The 16,661-nt window shown below is 38.7% G+C and overlaps 1 protein-coding gene and 1 long non-coding RNA gene across 18 annotated transcripts in view; both read right to left on the minus strand.

The window, feature by feature from the left end:
* Nucleotides 1-1,503: 1,503 nt before the first annotated feature.
* Nucleotides 1,504-6,000, minus strand: LOC111555028. Its single transcript, XR_004229255.1, has 2 exons — nucleotides 5,940-6,000; nucleotides 1,504-2,144 (listed from the first exon to the last, which is right to left on the minus strand). It is a non-coding gene; the product is annotated as an uncharacterized LOC111555028 (long non-coding RNA).
* A 9,712-nt stretch (nucleotides 6,001-15,712) lies between these two features.
* The window catches only part of NUCB2 (nucleobindin 2), a 65,204-nt gene continuing 64,255 nt past the window's right edge, over nucleotides 15,713-16,661 (minus strand). For 10 of the 17 annotated variants that reach the window (XM_023230801.3, XM_023230795.3, XM_023230793.2 and 7 more), the window contains 2 exons: nucleotides 16,282-16,363; nucleotides 15,713-15,854 (listed from right to left, as the gene is read on the minus strand). In XM_023230801.3, coding sequence (XP_023086569.1) covers nucleotides 15,847-15,854; nucleotides 16,282-16,363 — 90 coding nt within the window. In that variant the 3' untranslated portion in view covers nucleotides 15,713-15,846. Of the gene's footprint in view, nucleotides 15,855-16,273; nucleotides 16,364-16,661 lie in introns of those variants that run through there. The other 7 variants (XM_023230806.2, XM_023230805.2, XM_023230803.2 and 4 more) reach the window with 2 other exon arrangements.

Raw genomic sequence — 16,661 nt, forward strand, 5'->3', positions numbered from 1 at the left:
GTGCACGCGTCCAGAAAGATATCTTACCATTGGCACGATAAACTTACATTACTTTAAAAACCAAAAGCAACAAAACTTTTACTTGAGTCGAAAGCCAAATTAAATCCCCAGAACAATTCAGTTAAATGCCTGAAGGTGGCCCTTAATTTCCCATTTCTATTAACCAAGAAGTGGTTTGCGACCTCCTGAAGCAAACCTAAATATTTTCATTCGCTGATTGTTTTACCACCTCTAGACTAGTTTTTAAATCAATTTAACCGCGAAGTTCAGAACCCAAGTGGCACTGTAAATGTGTGTGCATTTGTAACGCACAACCTGCATTCTTTCCCCAGCAACCTGCATTCCATTTGTCTCATTGACCCTACTGCATTTTTCCTTCGCATCATTAAAAAGGATGTAATGTACAGAAAAGCACAGACCTAAACTCCAATGCCAGTCATGCCATCTGCTGATTATAGGACAGTGGGTAAGTGACCTCATATCCCCAGCCTGTTTACACGTCTCTAAAACTGAGAAAAAGCTTCCTTTGCAGGGTTAGAGATACTGTCACTGACTAAGTAAATATAGTCACATCCTCACTTATCTGCAGAACAGAGTACATGCATAAAGAGCCCAGAAGTGAGAGATGCGCAGAGTGCCCACAGTGGCAGCAACTAGCTGAGGGGCCTTCAGATTGCAGCTTTCCGGACCACCGTTGTAACAGGTAGAGATGTGCAAGGTTAAGTCTGGCTATTGAACTTTAAAAACCTAAATTATACCTCTTCTCAACCTCTACCTCCTCCAAGGAGCCTTACCTGAGGAGACATCCTTGTCTGGTATTAGTGACATCATTAAATAACATTCCCAATGGAGGTATATGATGACTCCTTATACATGCCCAGAATAGTGATTCACAAAGTTGTGACACATACACATGACCCTGTAGAAATTATCAAATTACTCTTTTGGTAATTTTACTGTTTTGGTAATTTTTTGGTACCTTTTTTACTCTAAAGGGTAAAACTGGCAGGTTTCTCCATTTATATTTCGTTAGAATGAAAAGTCATTATCTGTATTTTCGTTTTTACTAATATCACATCTATTTGAACGTGTGTGTGTGTGTGTGTGTGTGTGTGTGTGACAGAGTCTCGTTCTATTGCCCAGGCTGGAGTGCAGTGGTGCGATCTTAGCTCACTGCAACCTCTGCCTCCCCGGTTCAAGAGATTCTTGTGCCTCAGCCTCCCAAGTAGCAGGGATTACAGGTGCCTGCCACCACGCCCGGCTAATTTTTGTATTTTTAGTAGAGACAGGGTTTCACCATGTTGACCAGGCTAGTCTTGAACTCCTGACCTCAAGTGATCCACCCACTTTGGCCTCCCAAAGTGCTGGGATCACAGACATGAGCCACCACGCCCAGCCTGAACATGTCTTTTAATACTTTTGCCAACTTTTCATTCAACCCTAAAGCACACAGCAGATGCCTCACCATGCTTCTCAAACAAAATAAGCATATATCCTCAGGAATTATTTATGGAAATCTCTGACTTTCTATGTTCTTTATTGGTGCATAGCATTGAGACACGGTATTCAAATGCTGGTTGACACTGAGGTCATTTATATGACACACTGCATCCAACTTGCTGTTGGAATATCACATACAATTTTGGAACCATATTATAACACATATTGAAAATATCCAACAAGCAATCAGAATGGTAAATAAGGGACATTCACCCAAAGACATGTATCCAGGGACAGTATGGCAGAGACTGCTATTTGTCAACCAATATCTGTTTTCCCCTTTTTCCTTGAAAAAGGCCTCCAGTGTTTTCCTGGGCACAGGGATCTCCAAAATAAAAGACTGCATTTCCTAACCACTCTGGAGCTAAATGTGGCCATATGACCAAGTTCTGGCCAAAGTAATATAAATGGAAATGTTCTGTGTGACTTCTGGGAAATGTCCTTAAAGGGAAGGAAAATGATCTTCTTTTCCCCTTCCTTTTTATGACAGCAGGATAGCAGATGTAATGCCTAGAGCTTGAGCAGACATCTTGCACCACAATGTGGAAACCATGCACTAGGACAAGGGGACAGCAAAAGAGAAGGGTTCTGGGTCCCTGATGACTCGTGAAACCTCTACCAGCTTTAGAATGACACTTCTGGACCTGTGGAACATAAGAAGCAAAGTCAGTATGCTACTCTTATTTAAAATGTTCTCATTTTCAGCGGAACCTAATCCTAATCACTACAAATGAGTAAAGGAGCTGAGCCCGTTTTGCTTGGAGTAGTCTGGGGGTTTAAGACATGGTACCAATCTTGTAAGTCTCTGAAAAGCAAACACCTATGTATGTGAGTACACGTTAGGTGATGTTCTTGAAGGCAAAAGCAAGTTGGAGAGAGATTTTGGCTCAGTATAAGAAAAGCTTTCTGCTGGGTGTGGTGGCTCATGCCTGTAATCCCAGCACTTTGGGAGGCTGAGGCAGATGGATCACCTGAGGTCAGGAGTTTGAGACCAGCCTGGCCAACATGGTGAAACCACGTCTCTACTAAAAATAAAAAACTTGGCCAGGTGTGGTGGCCAACGCCTGTAATCCCAGCTACTTGGGAGGCTGAAGCAGGAGAATCACTTGAACCCAGGAAGCAGAGGTTGCAGTGAGCCGAGATCAATGCCATTGCACTCTAGCCTGAGTGACAAGAGTAAGACTCTGTCTCAAAAAAAAAAAAAAAAGGAAAGGAAAGCCTTTCTAGTAAAGGAATGGGGCATTTCAAGTAGCCCCTCAGCAACCATTTGTTGAACTCTGCCAGGCACAATTTAGGAGTGACAAACTCAGAGATGGCTAAAACACAGTCCTTAGCTTCAAAAATCTGTCTAGGCCAGGTGTGGTGGCTCATGCCTGTAATCCCAGCACTTTGGGAAGCCAAGACAGGAGGATTACATGAGCTCAGGAGTTTGAAATCAGCCTAGACAACATAGTGAGACCCCATCTCCACAAAAAAAAAAAAATCAAGATATTAGCTGGGTGTGGTGGTGTCACCTGTGGTCCCAGCTATTTGAGAGGCTGAGGTGGGAGGGAGGATGGCTTGAGACCAGGAGGTTGTGGCTGCAGTAAGCCATGATTGCACCACTGCACTCCAGCCTGGGTGACAGAGACTCTGTCTCAAAACAACAACAACAACAACAAAACAAAATAAAAAACCAAAAACAAAACACACCTCATTCTAGACCAATGTTGTTCCAAGTAGCTGTGCTAAAGGACTCTTTTTAAAAGTGTCCAACCTGGCCAGGCATGGTGGCTCATCCACTTTGGGAGGCAGAGACAGGAGGACTGCTTGAGGGCAACAGTTCAAGACCAAACTGGCCAACATAGCAAGATCCTGTCTCTATTTTTTTTTGTAAATTCTAAAAAATGAAAGTAAATACAAATAAAAAATAAGTGTCCAACCCATGAAGAACTGTCATTTTGTAAAATAAAAATGAATTACTAGAGAAATGAAATAAAAAGACATAAAAATACAAGCCCTCAATTTTTATTCTTAGATTCAACAGACATAAAATTATTTTTGAATTGCTATAAAAGTTTCCAATATCATGAGTAATGTCGGTTGGCCTCCTCACCCTTAGGTAACAGCCAGGCATAGACCAGCACCAGTCACAGACCACACTGTGAGAAAGACCAGTCTAGACAAATGCAGATTGAGAGCCATTTTATAAAACAAATGACCTGTACTCAAAAAATGGCAATGTCATGAAAGACAAAATAAAACTGAGAGCCATTCCAGATCAAAGGAAATTAAAGAGACCTGACAACAAAATCCAACACACAAATCCTGGATCAAGAAAAAATTATTATAAAGGACAGTATTGAGACAATTGGTAAAATTTGAATATGGACTATATGTTAGATTAATAGCATTGTAACAATGTTAAATTTCCCAAATTGGATAATTATATGATGGTTATGAGAAAAAAAACTTTGTTCATAAGAGATGCTCACTCACATATTTAAGGTAAGGGATCACAATGTTTGCAGCTTAATTCTGAAATGCTTCAAAGAATTGGACAGAAAGAGTAAAAGCAAGGTATACTAGAATTTGTGAAAGGAAAATATTTTGGGCCCCCAAAATCACTAAGGAAAACTCAAGCTGAAAAACTGCTTAGGGCAAACCTGCTTCCTGTTGTTATTCAGTCACTCCTCTGCTCACTGAGATAGAAGCATATCTGACTTGCCTCCTTTGGAAAGGTAGAAACTCTAAATCAGAAACTCAAAAGAATGTAACTCTTTGTGTATCACCCGTGACCTGGAAGCTCCCACCGCACTTACAGCCTTCCTGCCTTTGCTTCAAGTTGTCCTGCCTTTCCAGGCCAAACCAATGTACTTCTTACATATATTGATTGATGTCTCGGATCTCCCTAAATGTATAAAACCAAGCTGTGCCCCGACCACCTTGGGCACATGTCATCAGGACTTTCTGAGGCTGTGTCATGGCCATGTCCTCAACCTTGGCAAAATAAACTTTCTAAATTAACTGAGACCTGTTTCAAATGTTCGGGGTTCACAAATTCATTATACTATTGTTGCAATGATTTTTTTCAAAATAACAAACACATACAAAAATAAATGCAATGTGTGATCCCAGATTGAATCTTAGCCCAGAAAAAATTTATAGTTTTTTCTATAAATTTTCTGGCAAAATTTGCAGATTAGTTTATAGAATTGTATCAATGTTAATTTCCTCATTGTAATACCTTTACTGTAGTTATATAACATGTTAATATTTGAGGAATCTAGGTGAAGGGCATATGGGAATTCTTTATACTATTTTTGCAAATTTTTTGTAAGGCTAAAATTATTTAAAGTTGGGCAGCTAAAACTCCTAACCCCCAGTCCAGGACTTTCCACTATACCAACATCATGGACTCTGTCAATGTGCTATCTTATTAAATGGTTCTTGAATTTAAATGGAAATATTTATTTATCATACAACACTGGAGGGTAGGGAGCGTGGCTATAAATGCTCTCAATGACATCTAAATGCTTATTAGACTCTACATAACATCAGCCAGGTTTCCTCTCCATTATGGATTCTCTAATGTTGAAAAAGAGTGAGGTGCTTTTCTACATGATTTACCACTGGTTCCCAAACTTGTCTGCATATTAGAATCACCTGGAGATGGGACCCAGGTACCAATATTTTTTATATCTCTTAGGTGATTTCAATATGCAGACAAGCCTGGAAACCACTGTGATTTTCCACTTCAATGCTATCACTGGAAGACTTGAAGCAGGAGGTGGATAACCACTTACTAGCTATGCTGGAGAACGGGTTCCTTCATTGGAAGATAATATCTAAGGCCCTTATTCAGGCTCTATGACTGTCTAATGTTGATGTTTTACAAATAATCCATTCTATTAACATTGTCAAATCTTTTTCCCCCCAAAATTACAAATATTACATATTTTTCTAATTTTACTTTTAATATAATTACAAATAAACCTATACAAACAATGACTAGAACAACATTTTCCAAAAAATATTGTACTGGAAGAATTTTTACAACATATATTTATAAAATGAATTCAAATGTAACGAAAATGGCATAAAGTCCTGTTTTTCTGATTCTATCAAATTAAAGTCCAATTATTTATTTATAGTTTTAAAAATAGGCCAAATATCTAAATAAGAAAAAATAAATCTAAGTAATCTTCAAGCTAGCAAAACGTTTTCCAAAATTTAAAAATAACAACGTTTTTAGCCCCATATTTATAAAAAGTTACTTTTTTTTGAGACGGAGTCTCACTCTGCCACCCAGGCTATAGTGCAGTGGCACGGTATCGGCTCACCGCAACCTCTGCCTCCCGGCCTCAAGCGATTCTCCTGCCTCCTGAGTAGCTGGGATTACAGATGCCCACCACCATGCCCGGCTAATTTTTGTATTCTTAGTAGAAATGGGGTTTCACCATCTTGGCCAGGCTGGTCTTGAACTCCTGACCTCAGAATCCATCCATCTTGGCCTCCCAAAGTGCTGGGATTACAGGCGTGAGCCATCACACCTAGCAGAAAAGGTTACATTTTTAATTCAACATTTAAATTGAAAATTTTTCAATATTCTCCCAATAATTAGTAATAACAAATAAAACTCTTTAAAATCCTGACTTTAAAATAGGATATGTAAACCATCATTGTTAAATGGTTTTAAGACATAATTAATACTGGTAAAATGTGGATTATGCAGCACTGGTTTTCTTCATTTAAAAAAAAAAAAGCAATAATGGATAGGGGTTTTTTTTTGGTTTTTTTTTTTTTTCATGTTTTAGTTCCAGAGGACAATTTTTTTTTTTCAGAAGATACTGAATGGTCTTCCATCCAGAACTATTTTAGTCACAAGCTTACACACATTTTCCATCCAAAAAGATCTTTCTATTAAAAGCTATACAAATTGGTACACAAACAGCATTTACTACACAGATACTATTTCTAAAGCTGCAAGTTTCTAATTTTCATGTGTGCTAATAGATACCAGACTAACAGCTTCAGGAAAGATTAACCCCCCTTTCACTGTCACTGAAAGGGGGCTCTGTCTTCTACCTTCAGCCTCCAGAGCTCTTCCATTCTTAGGTCCTGGAACTGGATACAGAGGCTCGGACAGAATTATCAGGAAGTCACCAGAGCCATAGGAGAAGAATGAAACAGTCACTCTAGGCATTAACTGACTTCAAATTGCTGTCCTTACAAAAATACTTAGCCTCTGTTTTATCATTTATATAAATCTTTTAGAAGATACCTCTGTTTTAATATAGTCACCTAGTCTTAATTAGTAATACAAAAGGCTCCCTTAGAGAAAAGATGAATAGCTTGGGATTGTGAGGGAAGGGACAAATTTGTTTGCAAGGCCTGATAACAGAGTCCCATAAAGCCAGTGGCTATGAAACTTTGAGACTGAAAATGGTGCTAGGACCTCTTACATGCCTCAAAAGCTTTCTCCAGTGATTAAGAAGGCGCATTAGAAATACAATAGTGGGAAAATCAATACAAAAGTGGGAAAATGGGGGAGTGCATATAAAAAGGAAAGAACTTGATTAAAACTCAGGTCATCCACGCAAAAGTAGTGAAGAAGTAATAAACTAGGCTACTTTTCTCCTAACCAGGGATTGCTGAATTCATGCCCTAGTCTTTCCGTATCAAAGATGTTTCTTCCTGTATTAACTGTAAGATGAATAATGCCTGCTGAGATCTATAAAGTACTATAGATAGGTTTCTGCTTATCTTTAAAACCATTATTTAAGGAGGATACAAAAAAGTCAAAGAACTGAACAGGGACATTCATCAGAGCATCTGACTGCTATGTATTTGCCCCAGATGCTGGTTCACTCTATCAGAGAGGAGTAAAGAGCCAGGGACCCACCCCATGAGTCAGAAATTCTCCTGCGATACAAGCACTGTCTGCAGTTGAAACCAAACCAGGAATGAGGGCCTGCCTAACTAGCTCTAGAAAAACGGACTTTTCTGCAAAGGTACTTTTTCCCCCAAAAAATCAACCTTGAATCTCAATGAAACATACTACGAACATCAAAGAGAATAAATACACACACATATCAAAAGAAACAAAAAATGATACAGGATTAGGACTGAGATTTAGTTAGAAAAAAATTAAGATGCAAATTCTAAGATCATATTACTAAATGTCATAGAACAAGAAAGAATCACTACACAAAGTTGATAGGGATTTCAAATGGTCATGTTTGATAGAAATGCTTCAATAAATACCTCCATAAAATTGTTTAAAACATTAAAGGACATAGTAAATACGTTTTAAAAGGGAAATCATCTATACATCACTACTTTAATAAGGAAATATTTAGAAAGTTGTCACACCATGAACAGAAAGGGTAACATTCAAAAGTAAAACAACTCCAAATCACCTTAACAATGGAGGTCAGCATGGAAGCAAAATAGGCCAAGCAACATGGTACAAAACAAATACAACACGGCACAGATTGCACATGTGCCTCATACCCCATGCACAGAAAATCTAAAGCAAGGGCAGGGATTTAATTAAATGACACATACTGTGATATCACTAAAAATGCACATTGAAAATGAACTAAAATTGAACAGAAATAACATGTTAAATGCAATGATTCATGGGGGATAGCAAAGAGAACTAGATGCAATTTTATTTTTTTCTCTCTCACTGTTAAATCACTTGGACTAGTCATAACTTTGAAATCATGTGGAAAATAAATCATTACTCATTTAAAAATTCCACTAGCCAGGCGCGGTGGCTCACACCTGTAATCCCAGCACTTTGGGAGGCCGAAGCAGGTGGATCACCTGAGGTCAGGAGTTCGAGACCAGCCTGACCAACATGGCAAAACGCTGTCTCTACTGAAAAAACAAAAATTAGCTGGGCATGGTGGCACATGCCTGGAGTTCCAGCTACTCTGGAGACTGAGGCAGGATAATCACTTGAACCCAGGAGGCGGAGACTGCAGTGAGGCAAGATCGCACCACTGCACTCCAGCCTGGGCAACAGAGTGAGGCTCTGTCTCAAAATAAAATAAAAATAAAAATAGGCTAGGCATGGTGGCTCACACCTGTGATCTCAACACTTTGGGAGACCAAGGTGGGTGGATCACCTGAGGTCAGGAGTTCAAGACCAGCCTGGCCACCATGGTGAAACCCTGTCTCTACTAAAAACACAAAAATTAGCCAGGTGTGGTGGCATGCACCTGTAGTCCCAGCTGCTTGGGAGACTGAGACAGGAGAATTGCTTGAACCTGGGAGGCGGAGGTTGCAGTGAGCCGAGATCACGCCACTGCACTGCAGCCTGATGGACAGAGCAAGATTCTGTCTCAAAAAAAATAAAATAAAATAAAATAAAAATAAAAATTCTATGGAGTAGCCAAAATTATAAGAATTGTAAAATAAATATTGTAACATTTTAATTCTGAGGTATATATTCATAAATCTGGAAAGGCTTGGGAAATATATTTATTACTAATTATAAAATAATAAAAGGAGGTAAGCAAATTTTCCCAGCAAAACTTAAAACTATTAACTGCAATTGATTATAAACAATTAGTAAAACAAAATTTGTTGACACAGGCATGCAGAGCTTTCATGGTAACCAGAGGGTGGAGCACAGAGAGAGAAGTGCACTGTCAAGGGCCGGCTGACAATCAAACTGCTACATGGCATTCAGGATCATCAAGAGCATGGCTGACATCAATTAAAATATAAACTAAAAGCTTTGCTGTGAAAATTTTATGTATCTATAGACATGAAACATAATTGTTTTTCTACATAATTCTATGAGCAATATTTGAAAAAATCTAAATTTCTAAAACTAAATCAAAAGTTTGATTGCTTTTGATTTGCTTTTGTCTCATTAAACAGGTTGGCAGTACTAGAAACAATACATGTACATTTTTCTAAATTTAGTGTCTTCACCACTTGCTGATGCTGCTTTCTCTGGATCAGTTCTTAGACTTTTAAAGAAATGGTTACTAATTCATACCTAACAACTCATTTTTTAAATAAATTAAAAAGTGGGTAGAAAAAGATTAGAATTCTACTAATGATATTATGTCTTTTTAAAAATCAAGGAAAAGGCCGGGCACAGTGGCTCATGCCTGTAATCCCAGCACTTTGGGAGGCTGAAGTCGGCAGATCACCGCAAGAGTTTGAGACCAGATTAGCCAACATGGTGAAACCCCATCTCTACTAAAAATACAAAAAATTAGCCAGGTGTGGTGGCAGGCACCTGTAATCTCAGCTACTTGGGAGGCTGAGGCAGGAGAATTGCTTGAAACTTGGGAGGTGGAGGTTGCAGTGAGCCATTGCACTCTAGCCTGGGCAATAAGAGTGAAATTCTGTGTCAATAAATAAATAAATAAATAAATAAATAAATAAATAAATAAATAAAATAAAGGAAAGGTCTGATTTCTTTCAAATCCCATACCTCAAAAGCAGACATTTTGTCACTCATAAGGAACGAAAAAGTAAATATTGTATTTTACTTAACACACCTTAGTATCCCAATTCCAAAAGAAACAAATGAATTTTAAAAGTATTAAGTTGAGGCACCATTGGTTAAGGGTGAAGGTGGACTTCTCTAGCAGGTTCTTCAGGGGATAAAAATCCTGCATGACAACGATGAAGCTCATCATCTAACTCTGGCTCTTTTTCAGTTTCTTCTTGATTGTACTTCACGGCTATAAAACAAAGATGAAAACTTTATGCACTAACCAGAACCCGGATTGTCAAAACTTTATTCTAAGTTAACAGATTTTTTTAACCCCTCTCTTAAAAATCAGGAATAATGGCTCATGTTTCTAATCCCAGCAACTTAGGGGGCTGAGGCAGGAGGATTGCTTGAGGCCAGGAATTTGAGGCCAGCCTGGGCAACATAGCAAGACCCCATCTCTACAACAAATTTAAAAATTAGCCGGGCATGGAAGCACACACCTAGAGTCCCAGCTATTCAGGAAGCTGAGACAGGAGGAGTTCGAGACTATAGTGAGTTATGATGGCACCACTGCACTCCAGCCAGGATGACAGAGAGAGACCCCATCTCTAAAAGAAAAAAAAATCATGTTATCAAAAACATTTTATAATTTTCTTTATATTTTTCCTGAGAAAGATTTGCATTTAATCTTATTGTAATACTATTCTGTTCAACATACATAAAATAATGCTGTTGTAAACAAATCTTGGCATAAAAACATATATCTATGTCTTAGAGTATTTTTTTTACTACTACTTCTAAATTGTAGTTGTCTTTAGTAAGAGTTAAATATTCTAGAGACTCATCCTTCAAAATCTAATTTTAATTATATATACAGTTTGAGATTCTCAAATTCAAAATTCTGAAACCCAAAATGCTCCAAAATCCAAAACTTTTTGAGTGCCAGCATGATGCTCAAAGGAAATGCTCATTTCAGATGTCTAATTTTTAGATTTGGGATGCTCAACCAATAAAAGTATAATGCAGGCTGGGCGTGGTGGCTCACGCCTGTAATCCCAGCACTTTGGGAGGCCAAGGCAGGCACATCGCTTAAGGTTAGGAGTTTGAGACCAGCCTGGCCAACACAGTGAAACCCTGACTCTACTAAAAATACAAAAATTAGCTGGGTGTAGTGACTCACGCCTGTAATTCCAGCTACAAAAAAAAAATCCGAAATCCAAAACACTTCAGGTTCCAAGCACTGTGGATAAGGAATGCTCAGCCTCTACTGAAGTATATTATAAAATGCACATGCTTCATGAAAATTCATATGTGAAACAAAACTTCAAATTACTAATAAATTTCACTAACTCAGCTAAACCAAAGACATTTAATAACTAAAGAAATACGAAGAAGAATGGTATAAACACAAGACCAATACTTTCTAACAGAACTGAAGAGAATACTGTTTGCAACTGTCTTAGAAATAATAGGCTGGGCACGGTGGCTCATGCCTGTAATCCCAGCACTTTGGGAGGTCAAGGTGGGTGGATCACGCGGTCAGGAGTTCAAGGCCAGCCTGACTAATATGGTGAAACCCCATCTCTAATAAAAATACAAAAAGCAGCCGGGCGCAGTGGCAGGTGCCTGTAATCTCAGCTACTTGGGAGGCTGAGGCTGGAGAATTGCTTGAACCCGGGCGGCACAGGTGGCAGTGAGCTGAGATCACACCACTGCACTCTAGCCTAGGTGACAAGAGTGAGACTCTGTCTCAAATAATAATAATAATAATAATAATAATAATAATAATAATATTCATTCATAAATGCCCAGTACTCAAAAAAAGTATAATTCCTTAATCCATAATTTTAGGCTTAGTAATTCTTTTCTGAATAATATAAATTACATTAGTTTGCTGGAAACTGTGAAATATTTCTACATTAATATCCATCATTTACTCGAGCCAAAAAAGCATTTCAAGAAATTACTCTATTTCTTCCTATTAATTCCTGATTTAACCAGTTTACCAACTGTGGTTAAACGTTTACCCAAAAGAATGTCTTATCAGTTTCATGTCACAGATAGTAGTCATCAACAAAAGGATATTCCAAACCATTTTTCAATATTGCTTACAATTTAAGCAATATAGATAGAGATTCTATTGCTTATAATTTAAGCAATAGAGATGCTAATCCATTTCTTTAAAAAACATAGCAAGCACTATTACTACATTGAGTGGTTTTTGTAGGTTTTGTAAAGCTGTATATAAGAATAACTTTCCTAAACTGCTATTTAATTTTGGGATCCATTATTTAAGTATGTTTGGAGGAATATGCAATGATTATCTAAAAATCTATAAAATAAGGACTAAGAGTTTAAAAATTATTATGTGAAACAATGTAAACTTGTGAGGTGCTAGGGCAGCCTTTTCTTTTTTTTCCTGAGATAGAGTCTTGCTCTGTGGCCCAGGCTGGAGTGCAGTGGCGTGATCTCAGATCACTGCAACCTCCACCTCGCAGGCTCAAGCAATTCTCCTGCCTCAGCCTCTTGAGTAGCTGGGACTATAGGTGTGCGCCACCACACCCAGCTAATTTTTCTATTTTTAGTAGAGATGGGGTTTCACCATGTTGGCCTGGTTTCACCAGGCTGGTCTTGAACTCCTAACCTCAGGTGATCCACCCACCTTGGCTTCCCAAAGTGCTGGGATTACAGGTGTGAGCCACCACGCCCAGCCTAGGGTAGCTTTTAACATGCATTCCTATCACACAGAGGTAGGAAAGTTGAACATTATATTTCCCAACCTCCCTTGCAGCTAGGGTTTCAGATATGATTGGTCCAGTCCACCAGATTCACTCACTTGAGACTTTTACTTAGAACCAAGTAACATGGGGACAGAGGCAAGAAGACATGTATCTATTTTTGCTGGCATAAAGAATGGCAGAGGTGGTGTAGCTCTGGAACTGGCAACTGTTCACAGCTTCCTAGTCCAGCAGGCAGCTTCCTAATCCAGCAGGCAGCTTCTTGATTGTTCTAAAAGCGGCAGCTCCTTCAGCAGCCTAGTCTTGTGACATAATTCCTAGAAGCTCAGCCTATGTCTGTTTCCTCAGCCCTCCCATCAATTCTGTGACCTATCTATACTGATTCACCCATTCCTTCTGTTTAATACCTAAAGAAGATTTCATTGCCTACAGCCAAGAATCTTGACCTATACAGAATTTGGCAGCTAGAAGTAAGGTGCAGCAAGTCAAAGGCCCTAAATCTGGGGTTGGCTTAGTTGAGGAGGTAGGGCTTTGGGCAGTGAGACTTTTGCCAACAGAGGTCAAGGTGAGGTTGAGACTTCCTGCCACAGAGACGAAGGTGGTAGAACTTCAGAGTGCTAGCATGTGTTGGCTGCTTCTTGCCTCTTTTCAGCAAAGCCCTAAAGAGATATGTGACTTGGACTAAGGTTAACATGTCTGCAGTGATGCAAGGGAAAATAGCTTTGCTGAGAGAATTGCTCTTTGTCTACCATATAAATTGACCAAGACCCAAATCTGGAGCCCTGAAGAATTGAAAAAGTCAAGTACTACTGTACTCCAAAGTGAAGCATTTATAAGTAAAGGCTCTGAGGGAGCTACTAAAACTTTCTCAACCTTTTTCAAGAACGTTCCCTTAGAATTTCTGCCAAATAATAGGAGCCATCCTAGGGGAAGAGATCAGATTAAGACTGTTGCCATTCCATGCAAGCCTACAGTTTCAAAGGATCTCAAGGATCCTTTGTTCCTGTGAGAACAAAGAGGATGGAGAGCACACAGAGGCCAGCAAGTAAATGATGAGGTTCTTTGTTAAAAACAATGTATTTTACCTTGGTTAAAACTGTCCATGGAAATGACTGAAGACAACAGACCAGAAACTTACTAAATTTTTAGGAATCCACTTGGCCAAGAAACAGAACAAAACAACAACAAAAACCCAAACCTGGCCTGCAACAGCCTGTAGCTGTTACGGATCTATACTCTAATTCCCAAGCCTGCCCTCAGACTCACAATTATAGGAAGTAAACTGCCAAGGCTGCCTAGCCTCCAAGAAGGGTTTACTTTCCAATGCCCATGCAGACTGTGTCTGAAAATTAATGTATAATAAAAACCACCCAGAAAGTAAAACCAAGGCCCCCTGAGGACATTAGATAAAGGAATTCCTCTCAGAAAGGTGAATGAGGGGTTGCCTGATGGGCAAACCAAGGAATATATTCATGAACTATAGCAGAGAGATTTAATTATTTTTGCCAAGCAGTACTTTCCAATTGCTATGGATCAGTGGCCACTATATTTCTAATTCTCCCCTTTTCTGAAAGATCAATTTTAGGGGTCCTGGGCATGGTGGCTCACACCAAGTGATCCCAGTGCTTTGGGAGGCTGAGGGGAGAAGATTGCTTGAGACCAGGAGTTTAAGACCAGCCTGAGCAACATAGCAATACTTCATCTCTACAAAAAACATGTTTAGCCAGGTGTTCGTGGCGTGTGCCTGTAGTCCTAGCTACTAGGGAGACTGAGGTGGAAGGATCACTTGAGCCCAGGAGTTCAAGGCTGCAGTAAGCTATGATCGCACCACTGTACTCTAGACCAGACAACACAGTAAGACCCTGTTTCTAAAAAGCTTCAAAGTGAGTTTTCCTGCACCTTTGCATTATGCATCTGGCACTCTTGGGGCAGAAAACTTGTCTTTCAGTTTGTAGGTGGCCAGAACACAAGGAGCCACTCCTTAACATGACGGAGGGGACTGTCTCCAGGTAGCATGGTCTTTCATCTAATATGCAATAATGGGCTGGATTTCTGGTGGTTTCTCTTCGGGGAGAGAGGGGTGAGTGTTTTCTATCTTGGAAGAAGACGGTACACAGAAATGTAGGTAGCCAACAAGGGTGGCTGAGGTTCAAATTGAAAGTTGCCTACAAAACATTCCCTCTTCCCTTCTTCCTTAGTAAAATAATCCAACTTTTAGCTGGTCACATTGCCACATGGACTTCTCAGCCTCCCTAGCAGCTAGGTGTGGCCATCAGTGTGACATAAGTTCAGGTGCTGCTGGTTCTGGAAAATGGCCTCAGGGAAGCTAACTCAAGCAGAGAAAGTCTAGTTTCTTGCCTTCCCCACTGCCTCCAGGAGCAAACTTGAACAGTAAGAGTGAGGTAACCTGAGGATAAAAATCATGCACTGAGGATAGCAGAGAAGATAGGAACCTGGACACCACCTACTTCTAGACTTCTTTTATGTAAGAAAAAAACTCCTATTTAGTTTAAACCACTGTTATCTTTGGTTTTTCTGTAACAGAACCTAATCTTAAATGATAAAGTATGGAGCAAAATAAAAAAGAATGAAAAATGACCTGAAATGGTAGCAAAAACAATTCAGGTGAAGAATTTCTAGCAGTTGAGGTTGCCAAAAGTAGAAAAAAGTTACCAGGAAACACAGGGAAATACTATGGCCTTTTCAGAATTGTTAATATCAAAGAAATATTTATTGAAAGAAAGAATGATAAGCACCCATAAAAGAATATCTACATTTATGAGTGAGAGCAATCTAATTTAAAAGCAAGAGGCAGAGTTTTCTCACTTAAATAGCTCCTAATAGTTTCACTAAATTATGGCATAAAGCCACTTAATTAAATCACTAAAGGAGAACAAAAAAAAAAAAAAAAAAATAGAAGAGACGTGTGAATGTGAGAGCAGAGAGCAGACAGTGAGTTTGTTTTCTTCCTGGTTCTGGTAGACTTCAATCCTTTAATATCTGTGTCCCCAAAAAAGTGTTTTCATTTAAAAAGTATCTTCCTTTATTTCAAATATGCTTTTAAAATATTTATTGAGCAGAGAAAAAGGAAGGGAGCTAAAAAGATGAAATAGATGTTGAGTTAACAGCTTTCTTCCGAGCTCTGGTGGACTTCAGACTTTAAATGTCTGTTGGAAAAAAAAAAAAGTTCTTATTTTAAAAGCATCTTCCTTTATTCTGAATGTTCTTTCATATACAAATATACTTGTTTTAAAAAATATGCTTAGCTAATCATAGATTACAATTTTTAAAAACATGTTCTCTGGTAAGATTAACATAATTAGAAAGAATTACAAATAATGTTGAAATAAATCATTTTACCATAAATATGGTTATCAAATTATACAAATGATACAGCACTTAAAATTTGCTGCTACATAAAACTTTTGGAGGCATTTTCATTATTCTGTAATCTAAATTGCTCTAATACTAGAAAAAACACACAAAAAATAACATACCATCTTAATGACTTGAAATTATATTTGTAATAAATGTGGACTTCAATTGATACAATAATTTATTTTCCTAAATAAACAATCAAACAAAATTACATACGTGGCTCAAACTTCAATTCTCCAGCTGGCCCTGATGGAGGAATTCCTTGTTGTAATTTTTTTTGTTCCATCTGCTGTATGACCTGGTGAATGGAAAATGAAAGTTAAAAGTATAACTTGATTTTCTATCGTATGTGTGACCTTTGACAAAGCATAACAAAGTAACTGAAAATTGTTTTCTAAGACAAGGATATTCAAACGATAAGATTTAGATTTGACCAGGTGCACTGGCTCACGCCTATAGTCCCAACAATTTCAGAGGCCGAGGTGGGAGGATCACTTGAGGCCAGGAGTTCGAGACCAGCCTCGGCAACATAGTGAGACCTGGTCTCTACAACATATATTAACATTAGCCAGGAACACTGGCATACACCTGTAGTC

Source organism: Piliocolobus tephrosceles, chromosome 13 (genome assembly GCF_002776525.5).
Source record: "Piliocolobus tephrosceles isolate RC106 chromosome 13, ASM277652v3, whole genome shotgun sequence".
Taxonomy (NCBI): Eukaryota; Metazoa; Chordata; class Mammalia; order Primates; family Cercopithecidae; genus Piliocolobus; species Piliocolobus tephrosceles.